Source organism: Podarcis erhardii (assembly GCF_964252035.2).
Source record: "Podarcis erhardii genome assembly, chromosome: 8".
Lineage (NCBI taxonomy): Eukaryota > Metazoa > Chordata > Lepidosauria > Squamata > Lacertidae > Podarcis > Podarcis erhardii.
Window position 1 is genome coordinate 7,738,509 of NC_138499.1, and position 27,904 is coordinate 7,766,412.

The window sequence follows — 27,904 nt, forward strand, 5'->3', positions numbered from 1 at the left end:
AATACCGCTCACGTGATTGTATTTCAATAAAGTTGTGGCCAAAATTTGCCCCAAAAGTTAAACTAATATGTGTCCGTGCGTATTTATTTTAGGGGTAGGTCTTGGGGCCTCGATATACAATTATAATTTCTGTATCATTGCATCCATATAATAAGCAGTGCTCTTTTTCAGCGGTAACTAATTGGAACTCAGTTCCAGCACCTCTCAAGTGCGTGCCGTTGAAATTATAAGAGAACAAGGGAGGCGTTTATGGTGAGTTTCTGCACCTCTTTTTCTAGAAAAATAGCACAGAAAATATGGATTGTACTGGTGTAATGTTCTATCATGCATTTTTTAAAAAATCTGGGAGAAATATTTTCTTCTGTTTTCTTCTAACATTCGAGCTCTACATGTAAAGATTTCTTTACTTCATTCCCTTTGGCAATGAGTCTGTTTTCTATACCATTTAGGAAATCATCCCACTCAACTCACACTGTTAAAGCGGCATTTATTTTTATTTCATTTTCTAAAACATACAACGCATTAATCCTGCCAAATGGGCAATCCAAGGGGCTTTTAACAATACTGCTGAAACAAGGACAAAAATTAACAGAGTACATGAATTCAAAATAATAAAATAGTGAGTACAGAGGAAAACAAGTACCAAAAAAATACACCAAGAGATAGAATATGACACTTTCCCAGCTATTTTGAAGGCTTCACATCCGGGTTTGACCTGGAACTTCTTGTTCCTCTCTGTAGTTTTCCTCCTCTTTGAAAAGTCTGTGGAGTATGACCTTCATGCTCTCCCTGGATCGAGCCCTCTTGTTTCTCCCAATCAGGAAATAAATCAGTGGGTTAATACTGCTATTCAGGCAGCTGCATAAGGACCCAACAGATATTGCAACAAATTGCATTTTATAGCCTATATCTGGAGGGAAAAAACTGATTAATGAAATGCAAGAAAATGGGAAAGCTAAGAAGAGAAAGAAGAGGAGGGCAAGGAGGATGGCTGTTACAGCTTTTCCCTTCTTCCTATGTTGTGATCTGAAGTAAACTTTTCTAAACAGGACCAGAGTGGAAACAGTCATGAGTGGGAGGCAAAGTATAGCATTCAATAGAAAGTGGAATAAAGCGGTATACCGTGGAACGGTAAAAATAGCAACAATCAAGTTGATTGCAATGAGCAGGAAAGAAGTGATCCATATTGTGGCACACACAAGGGTGGAAAAGTGTGGTGGTCGGTGGCATCTATGCCAAAGGGGGAAAACGACAGAAACACACCTGTCCATGCTAATGGCTTTCAACAGATATTGACCAGTGTTGTACATGAAGAAAAAAAGAATGGAACCCAATAATACAATCAAATGCATATAGGGAGTTAAACATAAGAATGACTCCAGAAGATATATAATGGAAAAAGCAAATAAGCATATGATAGCCCCAATGTCAGCCACAGCCAGATGCAGGATGAAGGTGGTGAAAGGATTCCTCTTCATGCAAAAGCCAAGAAACCAGATGACAGTTCCATTCCCAATGATTCCAAAAATGCTAATAAGTAAAATGGAGATAAGTAAAATGGGGATAAGAATGTCTGCTATACTATATGTTGATAATTCATATTCAAAACCATCCTGGGGAGTTAGGAGGTCAGTTTCATTTTCTGCTCCAATATCTTCCAACGAAACATTAAAAGTGGACCAGGATCCCAGGCCATCATTGCTCATCTTGCTGGATCTCTACTTGTGAGCTTTTTCTTGTATAGCTCTTACTACTGGGAGAAAATAAACAAATGTGGAGCCAATTTTAGCTATAAAGCTCAACCTATTAAACTGAGACAAACAATAATAAAAGAGACATGCTATAGTGGGAATTAATGACTGATAAACAAACACATTAGGAATATGGTTCACAGGGATGTTTGTCACAACTTATCAGTTTCAAACGCTTTGGGGGGAAATTGAGTTTGCCAATGTGTTGTGGATCTTTCCTGTAAGTAAAAAAACTGCATTCACAACATCAGTAAGCACATCATTTTAGAACTCAAATTCTCCTCTTCTGCTCTCTGACTAAGCCTTAAGATCTGAAATTAACCTCTTGTGTCATGGATATTGGTTGGTTGGGTGTTGGAGAAGACGAGTGTGAGAAGGAGTTGAACAGCTCTTGTGATTCTGGAATGAATTGGGAAGGCATATGCAATTTTATTGTTATTAAAATGTGATTTTGAAGAAAAGTGGATAAATAAAACTCAAGTTGAATTGGGATTGTTAAGAAATATGAAAATAAAAAAACAACAACACAAAAAACCCCACTATAAATTAGCCAGACAGCAAGAGTTTTATAATGTGGAATGTATTAGACAAACCATTACTCTATCCTGCCTAGTACTTTCTGCCCTGACTGAATGTGGGAACCAAAAATTCCTGCCGTCTTCACCAGCCATCCACCTGGTATCCTTCTAACAGAACACTCCATGGAGTTAGCTTGTCCCACCTATCAGCCAAAGGTGCATAGCATTGTCATTCAGCTACAGATCCCCTCTTACCTTTGCTAATGAATGACATCAAATTTAGCTATTTGCATTGCTCTCAAAAACTTTGGATCAGTATCCCTCCGGCATGGTGAGTGGGAGCAGCAAGTGGTGCTGGAATAAGCAGGTAATCAGAAGATTTGCAGAAATTGTTAAGACGCCTCATCAGGTTCTTAGCAAGATGTGTAGGATTCTGCCCATGTGTCTTCAGTTCTGTGTAATCCATTTGCCAGCATCGTGTGGTAAGCTGGTTGCTTTGTGCCTTGGGTCTCAGGATAGCATTTGGCAAACTCAGGAGGAGATTCTTGCCTTCTAAAGTTCAGTGTCCCCGTCAGGCACTCTTGAGAAGAGAGAGTTTGCAAGTGGTAAGCAAGTCCAACTTCTCTTTATCCCTATCTGGAGAAATATCTTTATTGATTAGAGTGTCACCTGACCCATTAACAGAAAGACTAACCAGTGTATTCAGAGAGTAATCAGCTTGCGGTTGGTTCTGCAGGTTAAAAACGTAGGCCTGGTCTCAGAGTGGCCAAACAGATGCTTCAAGGAAGCCCACAACATCTTCTGAACACAACAGTACTCCCCCCCCCCCCCGGTGATGTTCTGCTGGCAGGCCTTAATCACCTTAATTTTCCATCCCCCTTGGGACAACTTTGACATGTGTGGGAGGCCAATCTACTTTTTTTGGTGGGGTGTGGGCACACTTCTGTCCGATCCCATATGCACCAGTTCTTTACAGCCTCTATTTATTGATATCAAGCTCTCTTCATTTCATCTTGGCGACAAGGAAAAAATTAATTCTCAGTCTGAATAAGGCTGCAATCTAGCCAGATCAAGGAACTGTGTGTGTGTGTGTGTGTGTGTGTGTGAGAGAGAGAGAGAGAGAGAGAGAGAGATACAGATAGCTAGCTAGCTAGATAGATAGAGACCTACTGCATGCGCCTTCCATCAGGGTCTAATTTTTTCCCCACTCGCTCATTCAATATCCCATTCCACTGAGTTTTATTTGGGTTGTTCTATGGTTTTTATGTCTTTTCTGCTACAGGAGCCAAAACATGGGGAGTATCAACTCGATATTACTGCATATGAGATTGAAATATGTGGTATAGAAGACTCTGTATGATTATGGTATACTGGGCACATATCTAAAATAACATGAAGCTAATGCACTTTGGAGGTCATCTATTTTAACCCCCTGCTCAATGCTAAAATCCTGTGGTCAACCTGAAATCAGTAATCCACATTGAATGCAGGTCAACAAGGCTACGGACAATGCAACCCAAAGTACCACACACAGACTTACTAGGAATTAGAATGACTCATTAGAACAAGAGTGATATAGAATCATAGAATCATAGAATCATAGAGTTGGAAGAGACCACAAGGGCCATCGAGTCCAACCCCCTGCCAAGCAGGAAACACCATCAGAGCACTCCTGACATATGGTTGTCAAGCCTCTGCTTAAAGACCTCCAAAGAAGGAGACTCCACCACACTCCTTGGCAGCAAATTCCACTGTTGAACAGCTCTTACTGTCAGGAAGTTCTTCCTAATGTTTAGGTGGAATCTTCTTTCTTGTAGTTTGGAGCCATTGCTCCGTGTCCGCTTCTCTGGAGCAGCAGAAAACAACCTTTCTCCCTCCTCTATGTGACATCCTTTTATATATTTGAACATGGCTATCATATCACCCCTTAACCTCCTCTTCTCCAGGCTAAACATGCCCAGCTCCCTTAGCCGTTCTTCATAAGGCATCGTTTCCAGGCCTTTGACCATTTTGGTTGCCCTCCTCTGGACACGTTCCAGTTTGTCAGTGTCCTTCTTGAACTGTGGTGCCCAGAACTGGACACAGTACTCCAGGTGAGGTCTGACCAGAGCAGAATACAGTGGCACTATTACTTCCCTTGATCTAGATGCAATACTCCTATTGATGCAGCCCAGAATTGCATTGGCTTTTTTAGCTGCCGCGTCACACTGTTGGCTCATGTCAAGTTTGTGGTCAACCAAGACTCCTAGATCCTTTTCACATGTACTGCTCTCAAGCCAGGTGTCACCCATCTTGTATATGTGCCTCTCATTTTTTTTTGCCCAAGTGCAATACTTTACATTTCTCCCTATTAAAATTCATCTTGTTTGTTTTGGCCCAGTTCTCTAATCTGTCAAGGTCGTGATCCTGTCCTCTGGGGTGTTAGCCACCCCTCCCAGTTTGGTGTCATCTGCAAATTTGATCAGGATGCCCTTGAGTCCATCATCCAAGTCGTTGATAAAGATGTTGAATAAGACGGGGCCCAAGCAGAACCCTGTGGCACCCCACTAGTCACTCTTCTCCAGGATGAAGAGGAACCATTGATGAGCACCCTTTGGGTTCGGTCAGACAGCCAGTTACAAATCCACTGAGTGGTAGCATAGTCAAGTCCGCATTTTACCAGCTTCTTTACAAGAATATCATGGGGCACCTTGTCAAATGCCTTGCTGAAATCAAGGTAGGCTACATCCACTGCGTTCCCTTCATCTACTAGGCTTGTAATTCTGTCAAAAAACGAGATCAGGTTAGTCTGACATGACTTATTTTTCAGAAATCCATGCTGACTATTGGTGATCACAGTATTCCTTTCTAGGTGCTCACAAACTGTTTGCTTAATGATCTGCTCCAGAATCTTCCCTGGTATTGATGTCAGACTGACTGGGCGGTAATTATTTGGGTCCTCTCTTTTCCCCTTTTTGAAAATAGGGACAACATTTGCCCTCCTCCAGTCTGCCGGGACTTCGCCTGTTCTCCAGGAATTCTCAAAGATGACTGCCAGTGGTTCTGAGATCACATCTGCCAGTTCTTTTAATACTCTTGGATGCAGTTCATCTGGCCCTGGAGACTTGAATACATCTAAACTAGCCAAGTATTCTTGTACTATCTCCTTAGTTATTCTGGGCTGTGTTTCCTCTGCTGAATCATTTGCTCCAAATTCTTCAGGTCGGGCATTGTTTTCTTTATTGGAGAAGACTGAGGCAAAGAAGGCATTGAGGAGTTCAGCCCTTTCTGTGTCCCCTGTTTGCATTTCACCATCTTCTCCTCTGAGTGACCCCACTGTTTCTTTCTTCTTCCTTTTGCTACGAACATACCCATAAAAGCCTTTTTTGTTGCCTTTAACCTCTCTAGCAAGCCTGAATTCATTCTGTGCTTTAGCTTTTCTGACTTTGTGTCTACACGTGCTGGCTATTTGTTTGAATTCCTCTTTGGTGGTTTCCCCCCTTTTCCATTTTTTGTACACATCCTTTTTTAATCTTAACTCAGTTAAAAGTTCTTTAGATAGCCACCCTGGCTTCTTTAGGCACTTTCCATGTTTCCGTCTCATTGGTATTGCCTGAAGTTGTGCTTTTACTATCTCCCTCTTAACAAACTCCCAGCCATCATGAACTCCCTTTCCTTTTAGTATTACTGTCCATGGGATCTCACCCAGCACTTCCCTAAGTTTTATGAAGTCGGCTTTCTTAAAGTCAAGAAATTGAGTCCTAGTATGCTTGGCTGCTCCTTTCCGCTGTATAGTAAACTCGCGCCTAATGATCCTTCCACTTCTACCCCACTAACCAGGTCATCAACATTGGTTAGGACCAGATCTAAAATGGCTGTTCCTCTTGTTGCTTCTCCCACTTTCTGGACAACGAAGTTGTCTGCAAGGCCAGTGAGGAATCTGTTTGACCTTATGCTCTTGGCTGAGTTTGACATCCAGCAAATATCCAGGTAATTGAAGTCCCCCATTACTACTATCTCCCTCCCTTTTGCATGCTTGGCCATCTGTTCCAGGAAGGCATCATCTATGTCCTCCGTTTGGCTTGGGGATCTATAGTAAACTCCCACAATGAGGTCCCTGGTATTCTTCTCTCCCTTAATTTTGACCCAAATGCTCTCACTTTGGCTTTGAGGTTCTAAATCTTGGATCTCTTCACAGGTATACACATCCCTGACATATAACGCCACTCCTCCTCCTTTCTTGTCTGGTCTGTTTCTCTGAAATAGATTGTATCCTTCCATTATTACATTCCAGTCGTGGGACTTATCCCACCAGGTTTCAGTGATGCCTGACTTCCTGTTTCCTGCTGAGGGAAATGGCTGCCTCCCACGAGAACGGACTTTCAGCTGTTCCAGTAATTCAGGGTTGATAAGGGGGTAATCAGCCCTGCCAACCTCCCCATGGTGGGGGAGGGCTGTCTTGCCCACAGATCGTCCGTTATCTGTCCTCTGCAACAAGATGTGGGGGCAGGGACGCTGGGCTTGGAGCATGGAATGATGAGCTGGGCACTCTCTGAAGCCACTCCCATGAGCTGAAATACCTGTTTTCAAAAAAATGAATGAGATTTGGGCAAAAAACAGGCATGTTCCAGATGGAAAGAGATCAAAGAAAAATCTGCCTAATTATACAATTGCTGGTTGCTAAGTTTTGGACTCTAAAAGGACTCTGGAAGCTAAGGCCCGAAAAAGACCCAATATGGAGGCCAAATGGCCAAAATATTGGGAAATATTAGAAAAAGATGGAGACAATTGGAAATTGCAGAGTTTGGAGAAAATGAAGGATAAAGTGCAAGACTGGTTACATTACGCTCAGATTAAAGAAGTTTTAAAAAATGACAAAAAGTTAGGGTTCAGGTGGAGAAATCGAAGTTAGAAACAGAATTGTTAGAACCAAAGACTAAGGTACTATCTAGAATGTATAACCTGCTGTTAAAATGGAACACACAAGACGAAATGGTTAAATCGGCTATGATAAAGTGGGCACAGGATATTGGGCATAACATTATGTTCGAGGACTGGGAAAGGTTATGGACCACTGGGTTGAACTTCACTGCATGTGAAGGAAAATGTAATGAAAATGATATATAGATGGTACATGACCCCAGTTAAACTTGCCAAAATATACCATTTGTCTGATAATAAATGTTGGAAATGTAAAGAAAATGAAGGAACATTCTTTCACCTCTGGTGGACATGCCCTAAGGTGAAGGCCTTCTGGGAAATGATATATAATGAGCTGAAAAAGGTATTTAAGTATACCTTCACTAAGAAACCAGAGGCCTTCCTTTTGGGTATTGTCGGCCAGAAGGTGCTAAAGAAGGACCGAACATTCTTTATGTATGCAACAACGGCAGCAAGGATACTCATAGCAAAAAACTGGAAAACTCAAGATCTACCCACACTGGAAGAGTGGCAGATGCAACTGATGGACTATATGCAACTGGCAGAGATGACTGGCAGAATCCGAGACCTGGGAGAAGAGAGGATTGAGGAAGACTGGAAGAAATTTAAGATGTATTTACAAAAACATTGTAATTTGGCTGAATGTTAAGAAGGATGCTAGATTATAAAAAATAGGCCACCACTAAATTAGATTTAAATTTGATGATAAGTGAGATTAAAGAAAACATAATTTTTTTGGAGAATTGCTAGATTATATTTAAATGAGTGGATATAAGATTGTAAACAAGTTGATAATTTGCTTGGAAAAACCTTTTAACGATGTAAATGGGAGCGGGAGACGTGAGGGAGTCCAAAGAAGTGATGAAACCACGTTGTGATAGAAGTAAGATTGTTTATTATTTGTGCATTTGTATTCAAAAACTCTAATAAATATTTATTTAAAAAAAAAAGGACTCTCATCTCGACGTGTGTATTAATGAGGTGAGCGACTGCTGTCTTTTTGCATTCGTCATATTTGTTACCTCATGATTTGGCAAAGCTCACCCAGAAAGAAATTAATTATTCAAAGGGAACACAAGAGGTGAAATCTCAATTGAATGTAGGATGTAAAGCCCTCAACGGAGAACTGGCAGAGTGAAATCTGATACAAAAGCGGCTTGGGCTGAGGATGGGAGGGAAAAAAATGGCGGCTGTGTTGCACAGTTACAAAAAGAAAGGAATTCCTTTGGACTACAAAAGGGGGGTACCTCATTCTAAGACACATCTGTCTGTATGAATTATTTTTATATATGATTTGAGGACATAATGATGGTGAATTGTGGAGCCCTCTCAGTTCTCTTAGGGCCCAGGAGAACTGGGGGGGGGGGCTTCCTTTAGAAGAACCCAAAATAATTCTCATATTACATACAGATCCTGAAGCATACCCCACAACACAGTACTTAATGGAAACATACAGACACAACAGCTTACTAAGAGAGATCAGGAAGAATTTGTTGATAGGCCGCCACCAACTTCAACTTTGGAACAAAGCCCAGAGCCTTAACGAGAATACAAAGAATGAAGGAGAGATCAAAGAAAGAGGACTGCACTTCAAAAATAATTGGACAGAGATTAATATGGAATAAGAAATGCCTCCTGTGTGTTAATAATATAAGGAACTGTTTAAAAAGATAGTGAGTCACAGAAACAGCGACTGATGGATTGAGAAGATAAGCACGGTTAAAATCAGAGTTATGAAAATGGAAAATAGTGAAGAATGCAGAGACTTTAATGCGGACAGTATCTCTAGACATCTGGAGCATGGGGAGTTCCCTTTTGAATTTTTTAATAATTGGAATATATAATTGGTGGTATTGCTACTATTGTAATATTGAATGATTTGCATTGATTTGTCATTAACAAATTCAAAAAATAATATTAATATATAATTCTGCAGTTGAAAATGATGAAAAGAGGGTTTACCTCCATGTCTCCTCAGAGATATACAACCTGTGGATATTAACAAATAAATTTATAATAATAAGATACTGAGTTCAGAGTAGAACAAGTACCTGTCACGGTCTGGTTTACAGGTGGTCGAAGTCCTGGTAGAGGGGGAAAAAATAAATGCTCAATCTGAATAAGGCTGCAATCTAGCCAGAACGAGGAATGGTATTTCTCTCTCTCTCTCTCTCTCTGAGAGAAGAGAGACCTACATCATGCCCCCTTCCACCTGGTTCTTAGTTTTCTCCATTCAGTCATTCCATATCCAATTCCACTGAATTTTCTTTGAGTAATTTTGGGGTTTTTATGCCCCTCTCAGCGCTACACAAAGCATGGCTCTTATGCAATGGTGGTATAGTTTTGGATACAGGAGCCCAAATATGGGAAGTATCAACTTGATATTACTGGACATGAGACTTAAATATGTGATATAGAAGACTCTGTATGAGAATGGTATACAGTGGATGCTTGGGTTGTGAATGTGATCTGTGCAGGATGCACTTTCACAACCCGCAGCATTCGCAACCTGCAGCAGTGCATCTGCGCATGTGTGGGTTGCGATTCGGCGCTTCTGTGCATGTGAAAGGCGCGATTTAGTGCTTCTGCTCATGTGCAACCGCTGAAACCTGGAAGTAACCCGTTCTGCTACTTTCGGGTTTTGGCACGTCCATAACCCTACAAACCACAACCTGAAGCATCTGTAACCTGAGGTATGACTGTACTGGGCACATGTTCATGACCGTTAAATGCCAGGGCATTGTTATCTTCCACCAGAGCTATCTTGCTTGAACTTCTGCAGAAGATAGTTGGGTGTTTCCTGTGAGAGGAGACACTTAGAAAAGCATCAAAACTAAAACTGATATTATGGGGAAAGTAACTATATATGCAATAATGATATGCAAAAGCATTCCAAAATATTATTGGGATGATTGAAGAACTGGACCTCAGACCAAATTCAGTTCTCAATCCTTGGGCTCTATCCTTCTTCAGCAGTCCAACAGCAAGTTGATTCCTCTCTTTTGAAGCATCAGATTTAATTTCATTAATCACACACACACACAGAAGCACACACACACTAAGAGAGAGAGAGAGAGAGAGAGAGAGACAGACAGACAGACAGACAGACAGACAGACAGAGACAGAGACTGCAGGAGCTACGATTGAAGACAGTAATCTCTCCCTGTTACCCATCAGGTGCTTTGTGCCATTCTTATGAGGAGTGTTACTTGCTCAGGCTGATTTTTGGTTAGCTTTTTATGTGAGCAGCTTGCTTCCTCTCAATTGCATTAGAGCCTTTGCACATTGTGGTGGGTCACTTAGGTTGTGCCAGTGAAAAGCAAATCAGCTTAAGAGGAGCCCAGTCATCTTCTCCCCTGCTCAGAGGTGACTCTTTGCTCTGCAATGCAGAGTGGACTGCATGGTTTAACCTGACTGCTTTATTCTCATGCCTCATTCCAATCCTTCTAAATAGGATGATGTGTTCATTCCCTTTGGCAAGTCATCCTTCTCAACTCAAAGTCTGTTGAAGTGGCATTTCTTTTTATTTCATTTTATAAAACATATAAAACATACAAAACATTAATCCTGCCAAATGGGCAATCCAAGGGGCTTTTAATGGTACTGCTAAAACAAGGACAAAAATTAACAGAGTAAATGAATCCAAAATAATAAAATAGTGAGTACAGAGGAAAACAAGTACAAATAAATACACCAAGGGATAGAAAATCACACTTTCTGAGCTATTTTGAACTATTCACATCTGGGTTTGAACTGGAACTTCTTGTTCCTCTCTGCAGTTTTCCTCCTCTTTGAAAAGTCTATGGAGTATGACCTTCATGCTCTCCCTAGATTGAGCCCTCTTGTTTCTCCCAATCAGGAAATAAATCAGTGGGTTAATACTGCTATTCAGGCAGCTGCATAAGAACCCAACAGATATTGCAACAGATTCCACATTAAAGGCTATAAATGGAGCGAAAAGAATGAATAAATAAATCCAAGTAAATGGGAAAGCTAAGAAGAGGAAGAAGAGGAGGGCAAGCAGGATGGCTGTTAAAGCTTTTCCCTTCTTCCTCAGTTGTGATCTGAAGTAAACTTTTATAAACAGGACCAGAGTGGAAACTGTCATGAGTGGGAGGCAAAGTATAACATTCATGAGAAAGTGTAATGAAATGGTATTCAGTAGAATGTTAAAAATAGAAAGAATCCAGTTGATTGCAGTGAGCAGCAAAGAAATGATCCATATTGTGGCACACACAAGGGTGGGAAAGTGTGGTGGTCGGTGGCATCTATGCCAAAGTGGGAAGACGACAGAAACACACCTGTCCATGCTAATGGCTGTCAACAGATATTGACCAGTGTTGTACATGAAGAAAAAAAGAATGGAACCCAATAATACAATCAAATGCATGTAGGGAGGTAAAGATAAGAATGACCTCAGAAGACGTATGATGGAAAAAGCAAATAAGCATATGAGAACCCCAAGGTCAGCCACAGCCAGATGCAGGATGAAGGTGGTGAAAGGATTCCTCTTCATGCAGAAGCCAAGAAACCAGATGACAGTTCCATTTCCAATGATTCCAAAAATGCTAATAAGTAAAATGAAGATGTAGATAAGAATTTCTGCTATGTGATATGGTGATAATTCATAAACAAAACCATCCTGGGGGGTTAGGAGGTCAGTTTCATTTTCTGCTCCAATATCTTCCAACGAAGCATTCAAAGTGGACCAGGATCCCAGGCCATCATTGCTCATCTTGCTGGATCTCTGCTTTTGAGCTACGCCTTGGATTGCTCTTCCTACCTGGAGAAAATAAAGAAATGTGAAGTCAGTTTGCGTTATAAAACTCAATCATATTAAACCGAGAGACTGAAACAATAATAAAAGAGACATGCTATCGTGGAAATTTATGACAAACAAACATGCCCTCTAACATTCCTCAGATGAAAATAGGGACATTTTTCACTCCTCTCCTATGACCCTCCTTGACCCCCTTTTTTTTGTCTCTCACATAGCATTTACTAACTTAAGAAGGACAAGTGTCATCAGAAGTAAGCTGTTTATGAAAAAAAAAAGTGTAACAGAAAAATAAAAGTTAAAGTGAATTCAAGCAGCAAAATGAGAGCTGTGTGAGAGAGAGGGAGACAGTGAGAGGGAGAGAGGGAGAGAGGGAGAGAGGGAGAGAGGTTTGCTGATGAGCCTGACACGGAGATTCTTTAAAAAAATAATAAGGGCAGTTGTGGGGCAGATTATTGGTTTCTCCAGCCCAGTATTCCCTTCTCCAGGGATTCAGCCTGGACTTTTCTGCCAGCAATGCATGTACACTTCTGCCTTTGCTTCCCCTTCTGCTTTTGCAAATGAGCTGTGTCAACTTGAGACATTCACATACCTGTGAGCAACTGTTGATCAGCAGTCTAAAGACACGGTCAGCTGAAGGCAGCAAGAAGCACAAAATCTTATGCTGGAACATGGAGGAAGTCAGAAGATTGGCAGAAATTAACTACAGCCCCACGGAGGAGAAAATAGATGTATCCCCAAGCTGTCCGCAAGACGTTTAGGGCTCCACCCATCATAAATGAAGTTCTTAAGCAGTTTGTCAACATCATGTGTCAAGAATAATTTTGTTAATTGGTTGTCAAGAAAGCTAATTTAAGAGGAGGTTCTTGCCTCCAAAATCTTTATGTCCTAGAGAAGCATTCTTGTGAAAAGTGAGTAAAGAAGTTGCAAGGAACAAATGGTGAGGGGTAAAACTACAGTGCCTGGGATTCTTTGAGTGGAATGATATGCTTTGAATGCATGGTGTGTGTGGAGCCCCACAGGTGTAACTATGGAACATGGAAGGGTGCTGGGCGGCCTTCTGAAAGAGAGGGAAAATGGAGAACCAGGTGGGACAGGAGAACAGAATGGAATGGTTGGATGCGATGGCACACAAACACACACACACACACAGAGAGAGACATGTATGTAAAAATCTATGTAGAGTAAATAACATGGCACATTCTGGTTAGATCATTTTCCTTGTTCAGATTGAGGGCTTATCCACCTTTCACCAGACCCATTCCAAAAAAGGCACAGTTTCATGCAGTTTTCAGGGACTTTCCAGGCACCGGTCCAAGTGACCTCGCCTTTGCTGTGCAGCTTTCCCCTGAAAAACACGCTCTTTGCCTCTGAATTGGAATGAACAGCAATCTGCGGAAAAACCCAATGTTCATTTGTTTCGATTCAGCAGTAAAGAGAAAGTGTTCCTGGTGGGAAATGGAAGGCCAAATGAGGTGTGGAGGAGCCCTGAGAATCTGTTTTTATATGTCCGGTGGGATGTTAGACGGTCAGTCATAGACATGTATGGAGACATTTGAAAATTTGTATAGTTTGAATTAGGCAGATATGGCCATTATCTATTTTCACAATAAATATGTTAATTAAATAGCTGGGGGAAATACACAAATGGAGAGGGGACCCTCCAAATTAATCCATTACTCATTGTGGTCAATAGGATTTTGGGAAATGGCAGAGAAGAAACAGGGAATTGATTACTTGAAATACTCGCCTATTGTTCCAGCCAAAACCCTAGACATTTGCCTCTATGTTCCAAGTATACATTTTGTATTTCTTTGGATTTCAAGCATGGGCAAAGTGCATCTAACTGTGCTGTTCGTTCTGCCGCTAGTTCCTCTTTTGTCTTCTTGCTGCAACGTGGTTGCAAAACCACCATTTCCCATTCTGATACAATCTGAATTTAGCTCTTAAATTTGGAACAGAAATCTGATAACAGATGTCACCGAGTTGTGCCAGAGCACTAAAACTAATCATATGTAGCTTTTGTTACTATTTATCCAATTTTGTTCCATAGAGTAACACATCTGAGTCTATTCCTATATCCACATATCAAATATACAAACAATTCAGTCAGTCATGGCTCACATATGAAAAAAACAGCAATGATATTTTAATCTACAGTTTATTGTACCCTAATCTGCTCTTATCCATGCTCTCTAATCACAGAATGCATATAGTAAAGAATAACAGAAATGCCATTTATGTCACAAAGAAACTGGTATCTCTTCAAGGGTATTCCTCCTGCATGCACACCTCTGCTACCCGATTATGGTTCCCCTCTTGCTTTTACAAATAAACTTCATCAACTTGAAACATTCGCATACCTGTGAGAAACTCTTGATCAGCAATCTTCAGAGATGGTGTGTGGAATGCAGAAGGAAGTACAATATCCTGTGCTGGAATAAGTAGGGGGTCAGAGCATTTTCAGAAATGAATGTAGCTCCAAAGTAACAGCAGATGTTCTATCAAGCTTCCTGCTAGATGTTCAGGGCTCCACCCAATAATTTCTATCACTTCTTTTATCTGTTCTTGTCAATATCATGAGGTAAGATCCCCCCATTGGTTATCAAGATGGCTGGTGTAGGAGGAGATTCAAGCAGCAAAATGAGAGCTATGAGAGAGAGAGAGAGAGAGAGAGAGATTTGCTGATGAGCCTGACACTGAGATTCTTTTTTTTAAAAAATGTTGTATCCCTACTGTAGAGCAGTTGTGGGGCAGATTATTGGTTTCTCCAGCCCAGTATTCCCTTCTCCAGGGATTCAGCCTGGATTTTCCTGCCAGCAATGCATGTACACTTCTGCCCCCCCAGCCATTGGTTATCAAGATAGCTGGTGTAGGAGGAGATTCTTAACTCCATTCAAGCTTGTATCAAATATAAGACACATCAGAAGAAAATGATTCATAAAGACAAGCCATCTACAAAGGCCAACTCTTCAGCTTGCTTTTATGATGTGTTTTCTTCTTACGATGTGCCTTGTTTTTGATATCTATTTGTTGTACTATAGCAGCAGGATCAGTGGGAAGTGGAGGAGAGGTGGGTGGGCTTATGACAAATAACTTTCTAGTCAGCTCTGCTTCCTCACTTCACACTCTCTGTGTCCATCTCTCAAATGGGGAAGGGTGAACTGCTCAGCTCTGAATTTGCTTGGCTGTCCAATCTATCCAACATTCAGGTGTCAGAATCATTCCCTTTCCTCACCATTCAGACCTTCTGACATCAATCCCCAATTCTATTCACAGGATTTTTAGGATGTTTCCCAGCACAAATACCTTATTGTTGACATTTATTTTCTCTACTCTCAAATGAAAAAAAATAGCCAAGAAGAAAATAAAAGGACCACAAAGAACTGCAGGCCTCACTCACCTGAGACCTCCGTGTATAGGACAGTATATAAATTCAACAAATAATAATAATATATAAATCTGTGGTTGAAAAAAAAAAATGGAAAGAGTGTTTACCTCTATGTGTCCCCAGAGATATACAATATGTGGATATTAATAAATAGATTTATAATATTAAGATACTGAGTTCAAAGTAGAAGAAGTACGAAGAAATATAAGGAGAGATAGAAAATGAGGGGTTTTTTTGGAGGAAAACTTAATCAGTTTTTTAAATTAAAGCCTTTGTGTTACAAAGGAAACAGATAAACATGGAAAGATACACCTGTCATCTCCACTTTTAGATCATAGTCTTTTTCATGGGTTGAATTTTTTTGAAGTCATCATATCCAGGATTGGACTTGAACATCTCTCTTCTTTCTCCCATCTTCCCCCTCCTTGAAAACCCTTTGGAATATTACCTTCAAACTCTCCCTTGATCGACTGTGTTTCTTTCTTCCAACCAGGAAATAAATCAAAGGGTTAACACTGCTGTTTAGGCAGCTGAATAAGAGCCCAAGAAATATTTCTGTATTGTTTCCACCATTGCAGAGAGTATATAATAAAAGGCAAGTAAATGGGAAAGCTAAGAAGAGGAAGAAGAGGAGGCCAAGTAGGATGGCTGTTAAAGCTTTCCCCTTCTTCCTCTCTTGTGATCTGAAGTAAACTTTTATAAACAGGACCAGAGTGGAAACAGTCATGAGTGGGAGGCAAAGTATAGCATTCATTAAAAGGTGGTAGAAAATGGCCTCCTTCTACCTGCCTTGCCCCACCCTGCAGCCCTAGGAGTCCTCCCTAGGGAGCTGTGCCTGGAGGAAGAACTGTGAGGGGAGAGACGCCATCAGGCAAGGCCTTCTTCCACCTGCCTTGCTCTACCCTCTGCTTCTCAATGGGTATTGTATTGTTTTATGTACTGTGGCTTGCCGTTGTTTTATTGATTATAGTTTAGATATTATTGTGACTGTTGAGTGGATATCTGTTTAACTTTTATGTGTTGATATTGTTATTTTATACTGTTCTAATGATTGTTGAATGTTACTTTTTTGATGGAGATTGCCTATTTTAAGGTTGTGTTTTATTGTCATATTTTTGTATTGCATTAGATTGTTGGGAGATGTGTATTTTTTGTTTCTTCAGCTTGTAAACCACCTTGAGTATTGTAAGATAGAAAGGCGGTATACAAATTAAAAATGATGATGATGATTACTTTATCCTGCCTAGTACTTTCTGCTCTGACTGGATGTGGAAACCAAAAATTCCTGCCGTCTTCACCAGCCACCCACCTGGTAACACAAGACTCCATAGAGTTAGCATGGCTCACCTATCTGCCAAAGGTGCACAGCATTGCCAATCAGATCCCCTCTAACAATTGCTAATGAATGACATCAAAATTAGCTAATCACATTGCTCTCAAAAACATTGGATCAGCATCCCTCCAGCATGGTGAGTGGGAGCAGCAAGTGGTGCTGGAATAAGCAGGTAATCAGAAGATTTGCAGAAATTGTTAAGATGCCTCATCTCGTTCTTAGCAAGATGTGTAGGATCCTGCCCATGTCTCTTCAGTTCTCTGTAATCCATTTGCAATAATAATGTGATAAGATGGTTGTTTTGTGCATTGGGTCTCAGGATAGCATTTGGCAAACTCAGGAGGAGACTCTTGCCTTCTAAAGTTCAGTGTCCCAGTTAGGCACTCTTGAGAAGAGAGAGTTTGCAAGTGGTAAGCAAGTCCCACTTCTCTTTGACCTTATCTGGAGAAATATATTTATTGATTAGAGTGTCATCTGACCCATTAACAGAAAGAGTAGCTAATGTCTTAAGTGAGCCATGAGCTTGCAGCCAACTGTCCTGGTCTCACAATGACCAGACAGATGCTTCAGGGAAACCCATATATAGCTTCTGAACACAACAGGACTACCCTCCCCCATGATGATCTGCCGGCAGGCCTTAATCTCCTTAATTTTCCAATCCCGTTGGGAAAACTTTGACATGTGTGGGAGGCCGATTGGCTTTTTTTGGTGGGACTTCAGCACACTTTAGCCCAATCCCACATGCATCAATTCTTTAAAGCCTCTATTTTTATTTATGTACTCTTCAATCCATCCTGGCGACAAGGAAAAAAACAAATTCTCAGTCTGAAAAAGGCTGAAATCTACCAAGAGATGGTCTCTCTCTCTCTCTCTCTCTCTCTCTCTCTCTCTCTCTCTCTCTCTGTTTGTGTGATTGTGTGTGTGTGTGTGTGTGTGAGAGAGAGAGAGAGAGAGAGAGACCTACATCATGTCGCCTTCCAACTGGTTTTTATTTTTTTTACATTCAGTCATTCCATATCCAATTCCACTGAATTTTCTTTGGTTTATTCTGGGGGTTTTGTGCCCCTCTCAGCGCTAGACAAAGCACGCCTCTTATGCAATGGTGGTATAGTTTTGGATACAGGAGCGCAAACATGGGAAGTATCAATTCGGTGCATCTGCGCATGCGCAAGGCGCGATTTAGTGCTTCTGCTCATGCGCAACCGCTGAAACCTGGAAGTAACCCATTCCGGTACTTCCAGGTTTTGGCACGTCCGTAACCCGACAAAACACAACCTAAAACATCTGTAACCTGAGGTATGACTGTACTGGGCACATGTTCATGACCGTTAAATGTCAGGACATTGTTATCTTGCTTGAACTTCTGCAGAAGATAGTCGGGTGTTTCCTGTGAGAGGAGACACTTAGAAAAGCATCAAAACCAAAACTGATTTTATGAGGAAAGTAACTATATGTGCAATAATGATATGCAAAAGCATTCCAAAATATTATGGGGATGATTGAAGATCTGGATCTTGACCAAATTCAGTTCTCAATCCTTGGGCTCTATCATTCTTCAGCAGTCCAACAGCAAGTTGATTCCTCTCTTTTGATTTACTTTCATTAATCGCACACACACACAAGCACACAAACTCTAAGAGAGAGAGAGAGAGAGAGAGAGAGAGGCAGACAGAGAGACAGACAGAGAGACAGAGACAGAGACTGCAGGAGCTACAACTGAAGACAGTAATTTCTCCCTGTTACCCATCAGGTGCTTTGTGCCATTCTGATGAGGAGTGTTACTTGTTCGGACTGATTTTTGGTTAGCTTTTTATGTGAGAAGCTTCTTACCTCTCAATTGCATTAGAGCCTTTGCACACTGTGGTGGGTCACTTAGGTTGTGCGAGTGAAAAGCTAGAGGAGCCTTTGCACATTGTGGTGGGTCACTTAGGTTGTGCCAGTGAAAAGCAGTTTTACCTGACTGCTTTATTGTCATGCCCCATCCCAATCCTTCTAAATAGGATGATGTGTCAAGGTGAGTCTTTATCCATGGTGATTATGGTTCTTCACCATGCAAAGGAGTCTAATGTAGGTTTGGATATAGGCTTGATGGCTAGCATTCAGCGGAAAGTGCATTGTGGCATGATATGGAACCATCTCCCTCCTATATCGCCTGGTGTGTTTTTTTCAGAAACTTTATTGGAAAGATAGAGAAACACTGATGTCATGAATCACTTCTGCTAATTGTCACATTGCCCTATAAAGGCCAGTAGGTGGTATGATCCAAGGTGCTTTATAAACAGCAGTGTGATGCAAGTGGGGCATTTTCACTTGCACGGCTGAACACCCTCCCACCCTCCCTAATTTAGGTAGAGTTGCTTGGCCTTGCTTTGGTTTGGGTCGCCTGTTTTGGAACAGGGGCTGGGTAGGAATTTTTTTTCCATTTGAACTTCCGGGTTAGCGCGAACGGCTAATGGCGGATTCCCTCCGAGCTCCGGAGGGAATCGGCTCTGCTGAAGACGGGTCTTGCCGTGCCGGCGACACGGGGACCCTCAGAAACCGCAGGCGCGGAAGCCTGCGGACTTGGTGACTCGGTGGGCACCTTAAGCGCCCTCCCCGACCCACGAAGAGCCTTTTTAAAGGCTACGGAGAGGGTACGGAGAGTGGCGTGGTGCTGAGAGTAGACCGCTACTTCAGTGGAGCGAAGCCGCAAGCCATGGCTGGAGAGCGCTGACTTTCTTCCCAAAATTTGGACTGGATAACAAAGGACCCGTGAGTAGTGGAATTTGGACTTTAAAAATTTTATCCTGTGAATTCGGCACGATCGGGGGATGTGTTAAAGGGAAGTCCGCACCCCCTCTACTTATAGATGATTTAAAGCAAGGAACGGAGAATTAAGGCGGAATGAATACTGTTTTGATGATTTAAAAGTTTTTCACAAATTTGATAGAAGAAGATTTTGTGCTGGAGAGAAAGGGAGGAACTTTGGAACTTTGTGTGTAATCCCCCCCAAAAACCCGGGAGTGTCCTATTTGGGTGCCGGAGGAAGAAGTGAAAGGAGTTTGACAGCTGTCAAAGAAGCTGTCAAACGGGCGGACAAAGTAAAGAATTTTGTTATTTAACAACTCTTTGAATTAAAGGTGATACATTTGAACTGAGGCGATTGGAAACAAAGTATTGATAATAACAAAGTAACAGATTATTGGAAAAGGACTACTAAATAACTGAAAGCCCCCTAGGGGGAATTAGTGACATTACAATGGCTGCAGAGGGAAAATTACTGGCGGAGATAGAAAAAATGTTCTTTCTCGTGGGAATCCTGCAAGAGCAGAGTATGGCTCTGAGTAAAGTTTTTATGACCTTGAATTCTGAAACAAACAACTCTGCTGAATGCACAAAGGAGACGTATGACAAAAACTCTGCAGCTGAGCAGGAAGAGATGCCCTTGGAATTGACAGAGAAGAAAGAAGGAGTTCAGACACTACAAGTGGAAAATATCAACCAGGAATCTGCATTGTTAGAGTATGAGCAAGAAGACCTTTGGATTACAAACCTGCGAAAGATGAGAAAGAAGAAGAGGGAAGTCCCTGGAGTACTTGGAATATTAAAACTAAAAAGAATAAAGCAACATGATTGGGACTTTCCTCTTGAGTATGGAAAACTAGATGGTCCTTCGCAGCAAACACTTTTTAACATTCTGGATGAAAGAAAATATGATGTGACTCTGACTGAACTCCTTCGGGGTCTTAGGACCAACAAAGAGGATTACCAATATAGTTGGCAGAGAGGGACTGACAGAGAATCAGACGCCTCGGACGTGAGGAATCCGGGCTAAGAACTATTTTTTGTTTGTATTTTGGACATTTGTCTGGGAAGGGACAGAAACCGGGGCAGGGGGGGGGAGAGAGAATAGAATTATAAAATGTTATGATTTGTTTTATTTGGTCAATGTGACCTATAATTAATATAATAAAGGGAAAATTTGTGGAAGGGAAGTTAGATCGACCTTAAAAAAAAAAAGAAATTAATGATTATAAGAGAATTGGATAAGTTGAATATAGATAAACAAAAAGAATTTAATTTTTAAAAGCAATATGAATATGTTTAAGAGGTTAGGTAAGAACTTGCTGAATTAATTATTGGAACTGGGATGTAAGAGGAGGGGGTGGGGGTATGAATGAAATGAAAATGAAAATCAATGAAAGTGGGTAAAGAAAATTAGGGTATGTAATTGTATTTGTGTGTTTTTGTCTTTGTGTGTGTGTTTGTTGTTATAAAATGTAAAAACCCAATAAAAATTATTTAAAAAAAAAAAAAAGGAATTTTTTTCCATTTGGCAGATAGGCTTTAGCCATTTAATTTTTGCCTACCCCTTAGCAAATTGTCATGACTTGTAAGGCAGCGGTTAGGCATTGGCTCAGTTGGATTTTGGGGAGGGGAGGTGTGGCCATCACCAGCCCCTCCAGGAATTGAGTATTCCGTTAAAGGAATCTGGGGGTCCTGGATCTCTTCTGAAGTCCGCTGGAGGAGCTAGGACCATGCCAGGACCACAGGAACCCCGGGGTGAGCTTAGGTTGGTTCTCATCAAGCTTGCTCCCTCATTTGGTTGACCCCATTTGAAGTTCACCCTGAGAGGTGGAGTCAGGTATAGTGGGGAGTCAATGCCTAAGCCAATACCGCTTACGTGATTGTATTTCAATAAAGTTGTGGCCAAAATTTGCCCCAAAAGTTAAACTAATATAAGTGTCTGTGTGTATTTATTTTAGGGGTAGGTCTTGGGGCCTCAATACACAATTATAATTTCTGTATCATTGCATCCATATAATAAGCAGTGCTCTTTTTCAGCAGTAACTAATTGGAACTCAGTTCCAGCACCTCTCAAGTGCATGCCGTTGAAATTATAACAGAACAAGGGAGGCGTTTATGGTGAGTTTCTGCACCTCTTTTTCTAGAAAAATAGCACAGAAAATATGGATTGTACTGGTGGAATGTTCTATCATGCATTTTTTAAAAAATCTGGGAGAAATATTTTCTTCTGTTTTCTTCTAACATTCGAGCTCTACATGTAAAGATTTCTTTACTTCATTCCCTTTGGCAATGAGTCTTTTTTTCTATACCATTTAGGAAATCATCCCACTCAACTCACACTGTTAAAGCAGCATTTATTTTTATTTAATTTTCTAAAACATACAAAGCATTAATCCTGCCAAATGGGCAGTCCAAGGGGCTTTTAACGATACTCCTGAAACGAGGACAAAAATTAACAGAGTAAATGAATCCCAAAATAATAAAATAGTGAGTACAGGGGAAAACAAGTACCAAGAAATACACCAAGAGATAGAAAATGAAGCTTTCTGAGCTATTTTGAAGTATTTCTTCACATCCGGGTTTGAACTGGAACTTCTTGTTCCTCTCTGCAGTTTTCCTCCTCTTTGAAAAGTTTCTGAAGTATGACCTTCATGCTCTCCCTGGATCGAGCCCTCTTGTTTCTCCCAATCAGGAAATAAATCAGTGGGTTAATACTGCTATTCAGGCAGCTGCATAATAACCCAACAGATATTACAACAAGTTGCAGTTTATAGTCTATAACTGAAAGGAAAAAACTGATTAATGAAATGCAAGAAATGGGAAAGCTAAGAAGAGGAAGAAGAGGAGGGCAAGCAGGATGGCTGTTACAGCTTTTTTCTTCTTCCTCTGTTGTGATCTAAAGTAAAGTTTTATAAACAGGACCAGAGTGGAAACAGTCATGAGTGGGAGGCAAAGTATAGCATTCAATAGAAAGTGGAATAAAGCGGTATACTGTGGAACGGTAAAAAAAGCAACAATCAAGTTGATTGCAATGAGCAGGAAAGAAGTGATCCATATTGTGGCACACACAAGGGTGGAAAAGTGTGGTGGTCGGTGGCATCGATGCCAAAGGGGGAAAACGACAGAAACACACCAATCCATGCTAATTGCTGTCAACAGATATTGACCAGTGTTGTACATGAAGAAAAGAAGAATGGAACCCAATAATAAAATCAAATGCATATAGGGAGTTAAATATAAGTATGACTCCAGAAGATATATAATGGAAAAAGTAAATAAGCATATGAGAGTCCCAAGGTCAGCCGCAGCCAGATGCAGGATGAAGGTGGTGAAAGGATTCCTCTTCATGCAAAAGCCAAGAAACCAGATGACAGTTCCATTCCCAATGATTCCCAAAATGCTAATAAGTAAAATGGAGATAAGTAAAATGGGGATAAGAATGTCTGCTATACTATATGTTGATAATTCATAATCAAAACCATCCTGGGGAGTTAAGAGTTCAGTTCCATTTTCTGCTCCAATATCTTCCAATGAAGCATTCAAAGCGGACCAGGATCCCAGGCCATCATTGCTCATCTTGCTTGATCTCTACTTGTGAGCTACTCCTTGTATTGCTCTTCCTACCTGGAGAAAATAAACAAATGTGAAGTCAGTTAGGCTTATAAACCCAACCATATTAAACTGAGGCACTCAAACAATAATAAAAGAGACATGCCATAGTGGGAATTCATGACTGATAAAAAAACACATTAGGAATATGGTTCACAGGAATGTTTGTCACAACTTATCAGTTTCAAAGGCTTTGGGGGGAAATGGAATTTGCCGATGTGTTGTGGGTCTTTCCTCTAAGTAAAAAAAACTGCATTCACAACATCAGTAAGCACATCGTTTTAGAACTCAAATTCTCCTCTTCTGCTCTCTGACTCAGCCATAAGATCGGAAATTAACCTCTGAGTCATTGACTTCGGTTGGTTGGGTGGTGGAGAAGACGACTGTGAGAAGGAGTTGACCAGCTCTCGTGATTCTGGAATGAATTGGGAAGGCATACGTAATTTTATTGTTATTAAAATGTGATTTTTAACAAAAGTGTATGAATAAAACTCAAGTTGAATTGAGATTACTAAGAAATATGAAATTCAGAAAAAAACCCACAATAGATTAGCCAGAGAGCAAGATTTTTACAATGTGTAATGAATTAGACAAACCTTTAGTCCATCCTGCCTAGTAATTTCTGCTCTGACTGGATTTGGGAACCAAAAATTCCTGCCGTCTTCACCAACCATCTACCTGGTATCCTTCTAACAGAACACTCCATGGAGTTAGCTTGTCCCATCTATCAGCCAAAGGTGCACAGCATTGACATTCAGCTACAGATCCCCTCTTACCTTTGCTAATGAATGACATCAAAAGTAGCTATTCGCATTGCTCCCAAAAGCTTTGGATCAGCATCCCTCCAGCATGGTGAGTGGGAGCAGCAAGTGGTGCTGGAATAAGCAGGTAATCGGAAGATTTTCAGAAATTGTTAAGATGCCTCATCTGGTTCTTAGCAAGATGTGTAGGATTCTGCCCATGTGTCTTCAGTTCTGTGTGATCCATTTGCCAGCATCGTGTGATAAGCTGGTTGTTTTGTGCACTGGGTCTCAGGATAGCATTTTGCAAACTCAGGAGGTGACTCTTGCCTTCTAAAGTTCAGTGCACCAGTCAGGCACTCTTGAGAAGAGAGAGTTTGCAAGTGGTAAGCAAGTCCCACTTCTCTTTGTCCCTATCTGGAGAAACATCTTTATTGATTAGACTGTCACCTGACCCATTAACAGAAAGCTTAACCAATGTATTCAGAGAGTAATCAGCTTGCGGTTGGTTCTGCTGGGGAAGAACGTAGACTGGGGTGGAGAACTTTATCTGAAGAACAAATGCAGAGTCCTGCTAGATCAGTTCAGTGGCCCCTGCAGCCAATAGTCCTCATCTCACAATGGCCAAACAGATGCTTCAAGGAAGCCCACAACAGTACGTTCCTCCCACATGATGTTCTGCTGGCATGCCTCAATCTCCTTAATATTCCAACTCCCTTGTTATGACATTGACATGTGTGGGAGGCCAACCTGCTATTTTTGTGGGGTGTGGGCAGACTTCTGCACAATCCCAGATGCATCAATCCTTTAAAGCCTCTAATTTTTACTCTTCATTCCGTACTGGCGACAAGGGGAAAAAAATTCTCTTTCTGAATAAGGCTGAAATGTAGCCAGACCAAGAGATGGTATTTCTCTCTCTCTCTCTCTCTCTCTCTCTCTCTCTCTCTCTCTGTGTGTGTGTGTGTGTGAGAGAGACCTACTGCATGCCCCCTTCCACCTGGTTCTTATTTTTTTTCCATTCAGTCATTCCATATCCCATTCCACTGAATTTTCTTTGGGTTGTTCTGGGATTTTTATGCCCCTCTCAGAGCTACAGAAAGTATGCCTCTTATGCAATGATGGTATAGTTTTGGATACAGGAGACCAAACATGGGAAGTATCAACTTGATATTACTGCACATGAGACTTAAATATGTGATAGAAGACTATGTATGAGAATGGTCTACTGGGCACATGTTCATGACCGTTAAATTCCAGGACATTGTTATCTGCCACCAGAGCTATCTTGCTTGAACTTCTGCAGAAGATAATTGGGTGTTTCCTGTGAGAGGAGACAGTTACAAAAGCATCTAAACCAAAACTTATATTATGGGGGGAAATAACTATATATGCAATAATGATATGCAAAAGAATTCCAAAACATTATGGGGCTAATTAAAGTTCTGGGCCTCAGACCACATTCAGTTCTCAATCCTTGGGTTCTATCCTTCTTCAGTAGTCCAACACCTAGTTAATTCTTCTCTTTTGGATAATCGTATTTACTTTCATTAATAGCACACACAGACAAGCACACACACACTAATAGAGGGAGAGAGACAGCCACAGCCACGGACACGGACACGGACACGGACACGGACACGGACACGGACACAGACACAGACACAGACACAGACACAGACACAGACACAGACACAGACTGCAGGAGCTAGGATTGAAGACACTAATATCTCCCTGTTACCCACCAGGTGCTTTGTGCCATTCTGATGATGAGTGTTACTCGCTCAGGCTGGTTTTTGGTTAGCCTTTTATGTGAGCAGCTTGCTTCCTCTCAATTGCATTAGACCCTTTGCACACTTTGGTGGGTCACTTAGGTTGTTCCAGTGAAAAGCTAATCAGCTTAAGAGGAGCCTGGTCATCTTCCCCCCTGCTCAGTGGTGACTCTTTGCTTTGCAGTGCAGAGTGGACTGCATGGTTTCACCTGACTGCTTTATTCTCATGCCCCACCCCCAATCCTTCTTAATAAGTGTTGACTAGAATGATGTGTCAAGGTGAGTCCATGGTGATGTCAGTTCTTCATCGTGCAAAGGAGTCTAGTGTAGCTTTGGATATAGGCTTGATGGCTAGCATTGAGTGGAAAGTGCATTGTGACATGATATGGAACCATCTCCCTCCTGTATCCACTGGTGTTTTTTTCAAAAACTTTATTGGAAAGATAGAGAAACATTGATGTCATGAATCACTTCTGCTAATTGTCTTTTTTTAAAAAAAAATAATGTTTATTCAAGGTTTTAAAAGTTACAATAAGAAAAAAGAGAAAAAAAGAACAATAAAAATACAATCATTAAAAAAAGAAAAACAAAAAAAACGAAAAACAAATCAAACCTTTTCATAACTTTCTTCCTTACTTATTTCCTTGACCTCCTCACACCTCCCATTTTTGTATTCTAGTTTAAGTTGTTATTTCAGCAAATCCTTACAACTTTATTTTTATCTTGATAAATTGTTTTAAATTACTGTAATTTTACATTCTCTCTTTTGTCATTTCATTTTAACTTGGTCCTTCATGTCATTTTGCCAAAACCCCATAATTTTCTTTTTCAAACATCTTACTATCAAAATCCTTAATTTTACAGTATTTTTTAAAAAACCACTTTTACTTTATCCAATCTTAACTCTCATCCAAACCTATATATCAATACTTATTCTTGAAACGTTTCTCTAAAGTCGAAAAAGATTCCCTTCCACGGATTTCCCAACTCTCATAAGAAAAAAGACAAAAAAGCAGATTATATTATATACACTTTGAGTTCCCAACTTCCATTCCACCCATACCCCTTTCCCGGTTTCAGTCCCCAACATAAGTCCCTCAATCTCAAAAGGCCATCAGCCCGGCTCTTACATCTCTTTCATATCCCCTCTGCCAGTCTTTTTGATAGTCTTTAATGTTGAAAGCCAAATCTCAGGGAGGCTCCGACCCCACAGCATCCACATTCCTTCCAGCCAAGCCCCCATACTTAAGAGTAAGGCCTATGGGGTATTCCAAATCTTGTTTCATTCTCCTTTCAGATCCAAATGTCCCCAAAACTCCATCTTCCACCTGAATCAAATTTATAATCCAAGGGTCATCTGGTCTCCACGTAAGAAGATCACTCCATCTTTCACTTTCCAATTCAGGCCAGGCTTCCATCTTCAAAAATTTATTTCTCCTTGTTACCATCATGTCAGGCCTCAGATTGCCACTCGCCTTTCGCATCTGCAGGGTTACGGCTCCCCCTTTCTTCTCTTCCAAGACAACATGGTTCTCCTTCTCAAATTTCCCTGTTTGTTCAGTTAAATAACATTCCTGTGCCGAATTCTTATCAATTTCATTACTAATGCTCAGTCTTATGTCCAAAGTTGTAACATTTGTAGTCAAAACATCTATTTGACCTTGTAACTTTCCCAAGAGAAAGAATGTCCTATTCAATTCAAGCTGGATTTCCTTTCTGACAGCCATTCTTAAACATATCAAGGTCAAAAGACAGTTTCACAGCTGATTCTTGATGCAATATCCCAAAGCTCCCTCTAGGGGAATTTAAGTTTCTTTTTACTCCTTTCAGCACAGACCCAAAGGTCCTATTACGTTAAATTGTAACAGTCCTTTCTTCTTTTTAAACATAAACTTGTAGCAAACGTAGGCAATAGAAACAAAGTCCTCTTTTTGTGTATTGACAGCTGTCAAATTGTTCTATTCCTTATCAACGGGTTCTCGCGGACCACTCCCGGGTCCGGGGGGGGTGACACATCAATTCCCTAATTAAATTCTTCTCCTGCAGGCTCCCCTGCTTCCAAATAAAATTTCTTATAGTCTCAATCAGTAGAATTAAAGTCCTTTACAAAGGAAAAAACTCTCCATGACCTTAGTTGATAGGTTCTTTGCTTTAGATTATTTACAGAAAGGGGAGGCGGACTTCCTGTCTGGACCTTCCCCGATCGGTGCCGAATTTAAGAATATTTTTTAAAAATCCAATTTCCGTACTACTCACAGGTTGTTGTTTGAAATGCAAATGTCACAGAAAGAAGTCAGCGCTCTCCGACA

At 40.9% G+C, this 27,904-nt stretch overlaps 2 protein-coding genes across 5 annotated transcripts in view; both read right to left on the reverse strand.

The window, feature by feature from the left end:
* Positions 1–484: 484 nt before the first annotated feature.
* Positions 485–27,904, reverse strand: part of LOC309348837 (proto-oncogene Mas-like) — a 32,499-nt gene continuing 5,079 nt past the window's right edge. The window contains exons 2-3 of one of the 4 annotated variants that reach the window (XM_081874616.1): positions 23,863–24,040; positions 485–1,750 (exon numbers count right to left, since the gene is read on the reverse strand). In XM_081874616.1, the coding sequence (XP_081730742.1) occupies positions 699–1,706 (1,008 nt within the window). In that variant the 5' untranslated portion in view covers positions 1,707–1,750; positions 23,863–24,040 and the 3' untranslated portion in view covers positions 485–698. Of the gene's footprint in view, positions 2,151–2,524; positions 2,983–23,243; positions 23,502–23,862; positions 24,198–27,904 lie in introns of those variants that run through there. The other 3 variants (XM_081874617.1, XM_081874615.1, XR_014159565.1) reach the window with 3 other exon arrangements.
* Positions 10,767–14,487, reverse strand: LOC309348845 (proto-oncogene Mas-like). Its single transcript, XM_081874624.1, has 2 exons — positions 14,330–14,487; positions 10,767–11,968 (listed from the first exon to the last, which is right to left on the reverse strand). The coding sequence occupies exon 2, from the start codon at positions 11,922–11,924 to the stop codon at positions 10,926–10,928; it is 999 nt and encodes a 332-aa protein (XP_081730750.1). The 5' UTR covers positions 11,925–11,968; positions 14,330–14,487; the 3' UTR covers positions 10,767–10,925.

Bases quoted from the DNA above. Each gene is read 5' to 3' on its own strand.
- LOC309348845 (XM_081874624.1), bottom strand. From the start codon at position 11,924: ATGAGCAATGATGGCCTGGGATCCTGGTCCACTTTGAATGCTTCGTTG.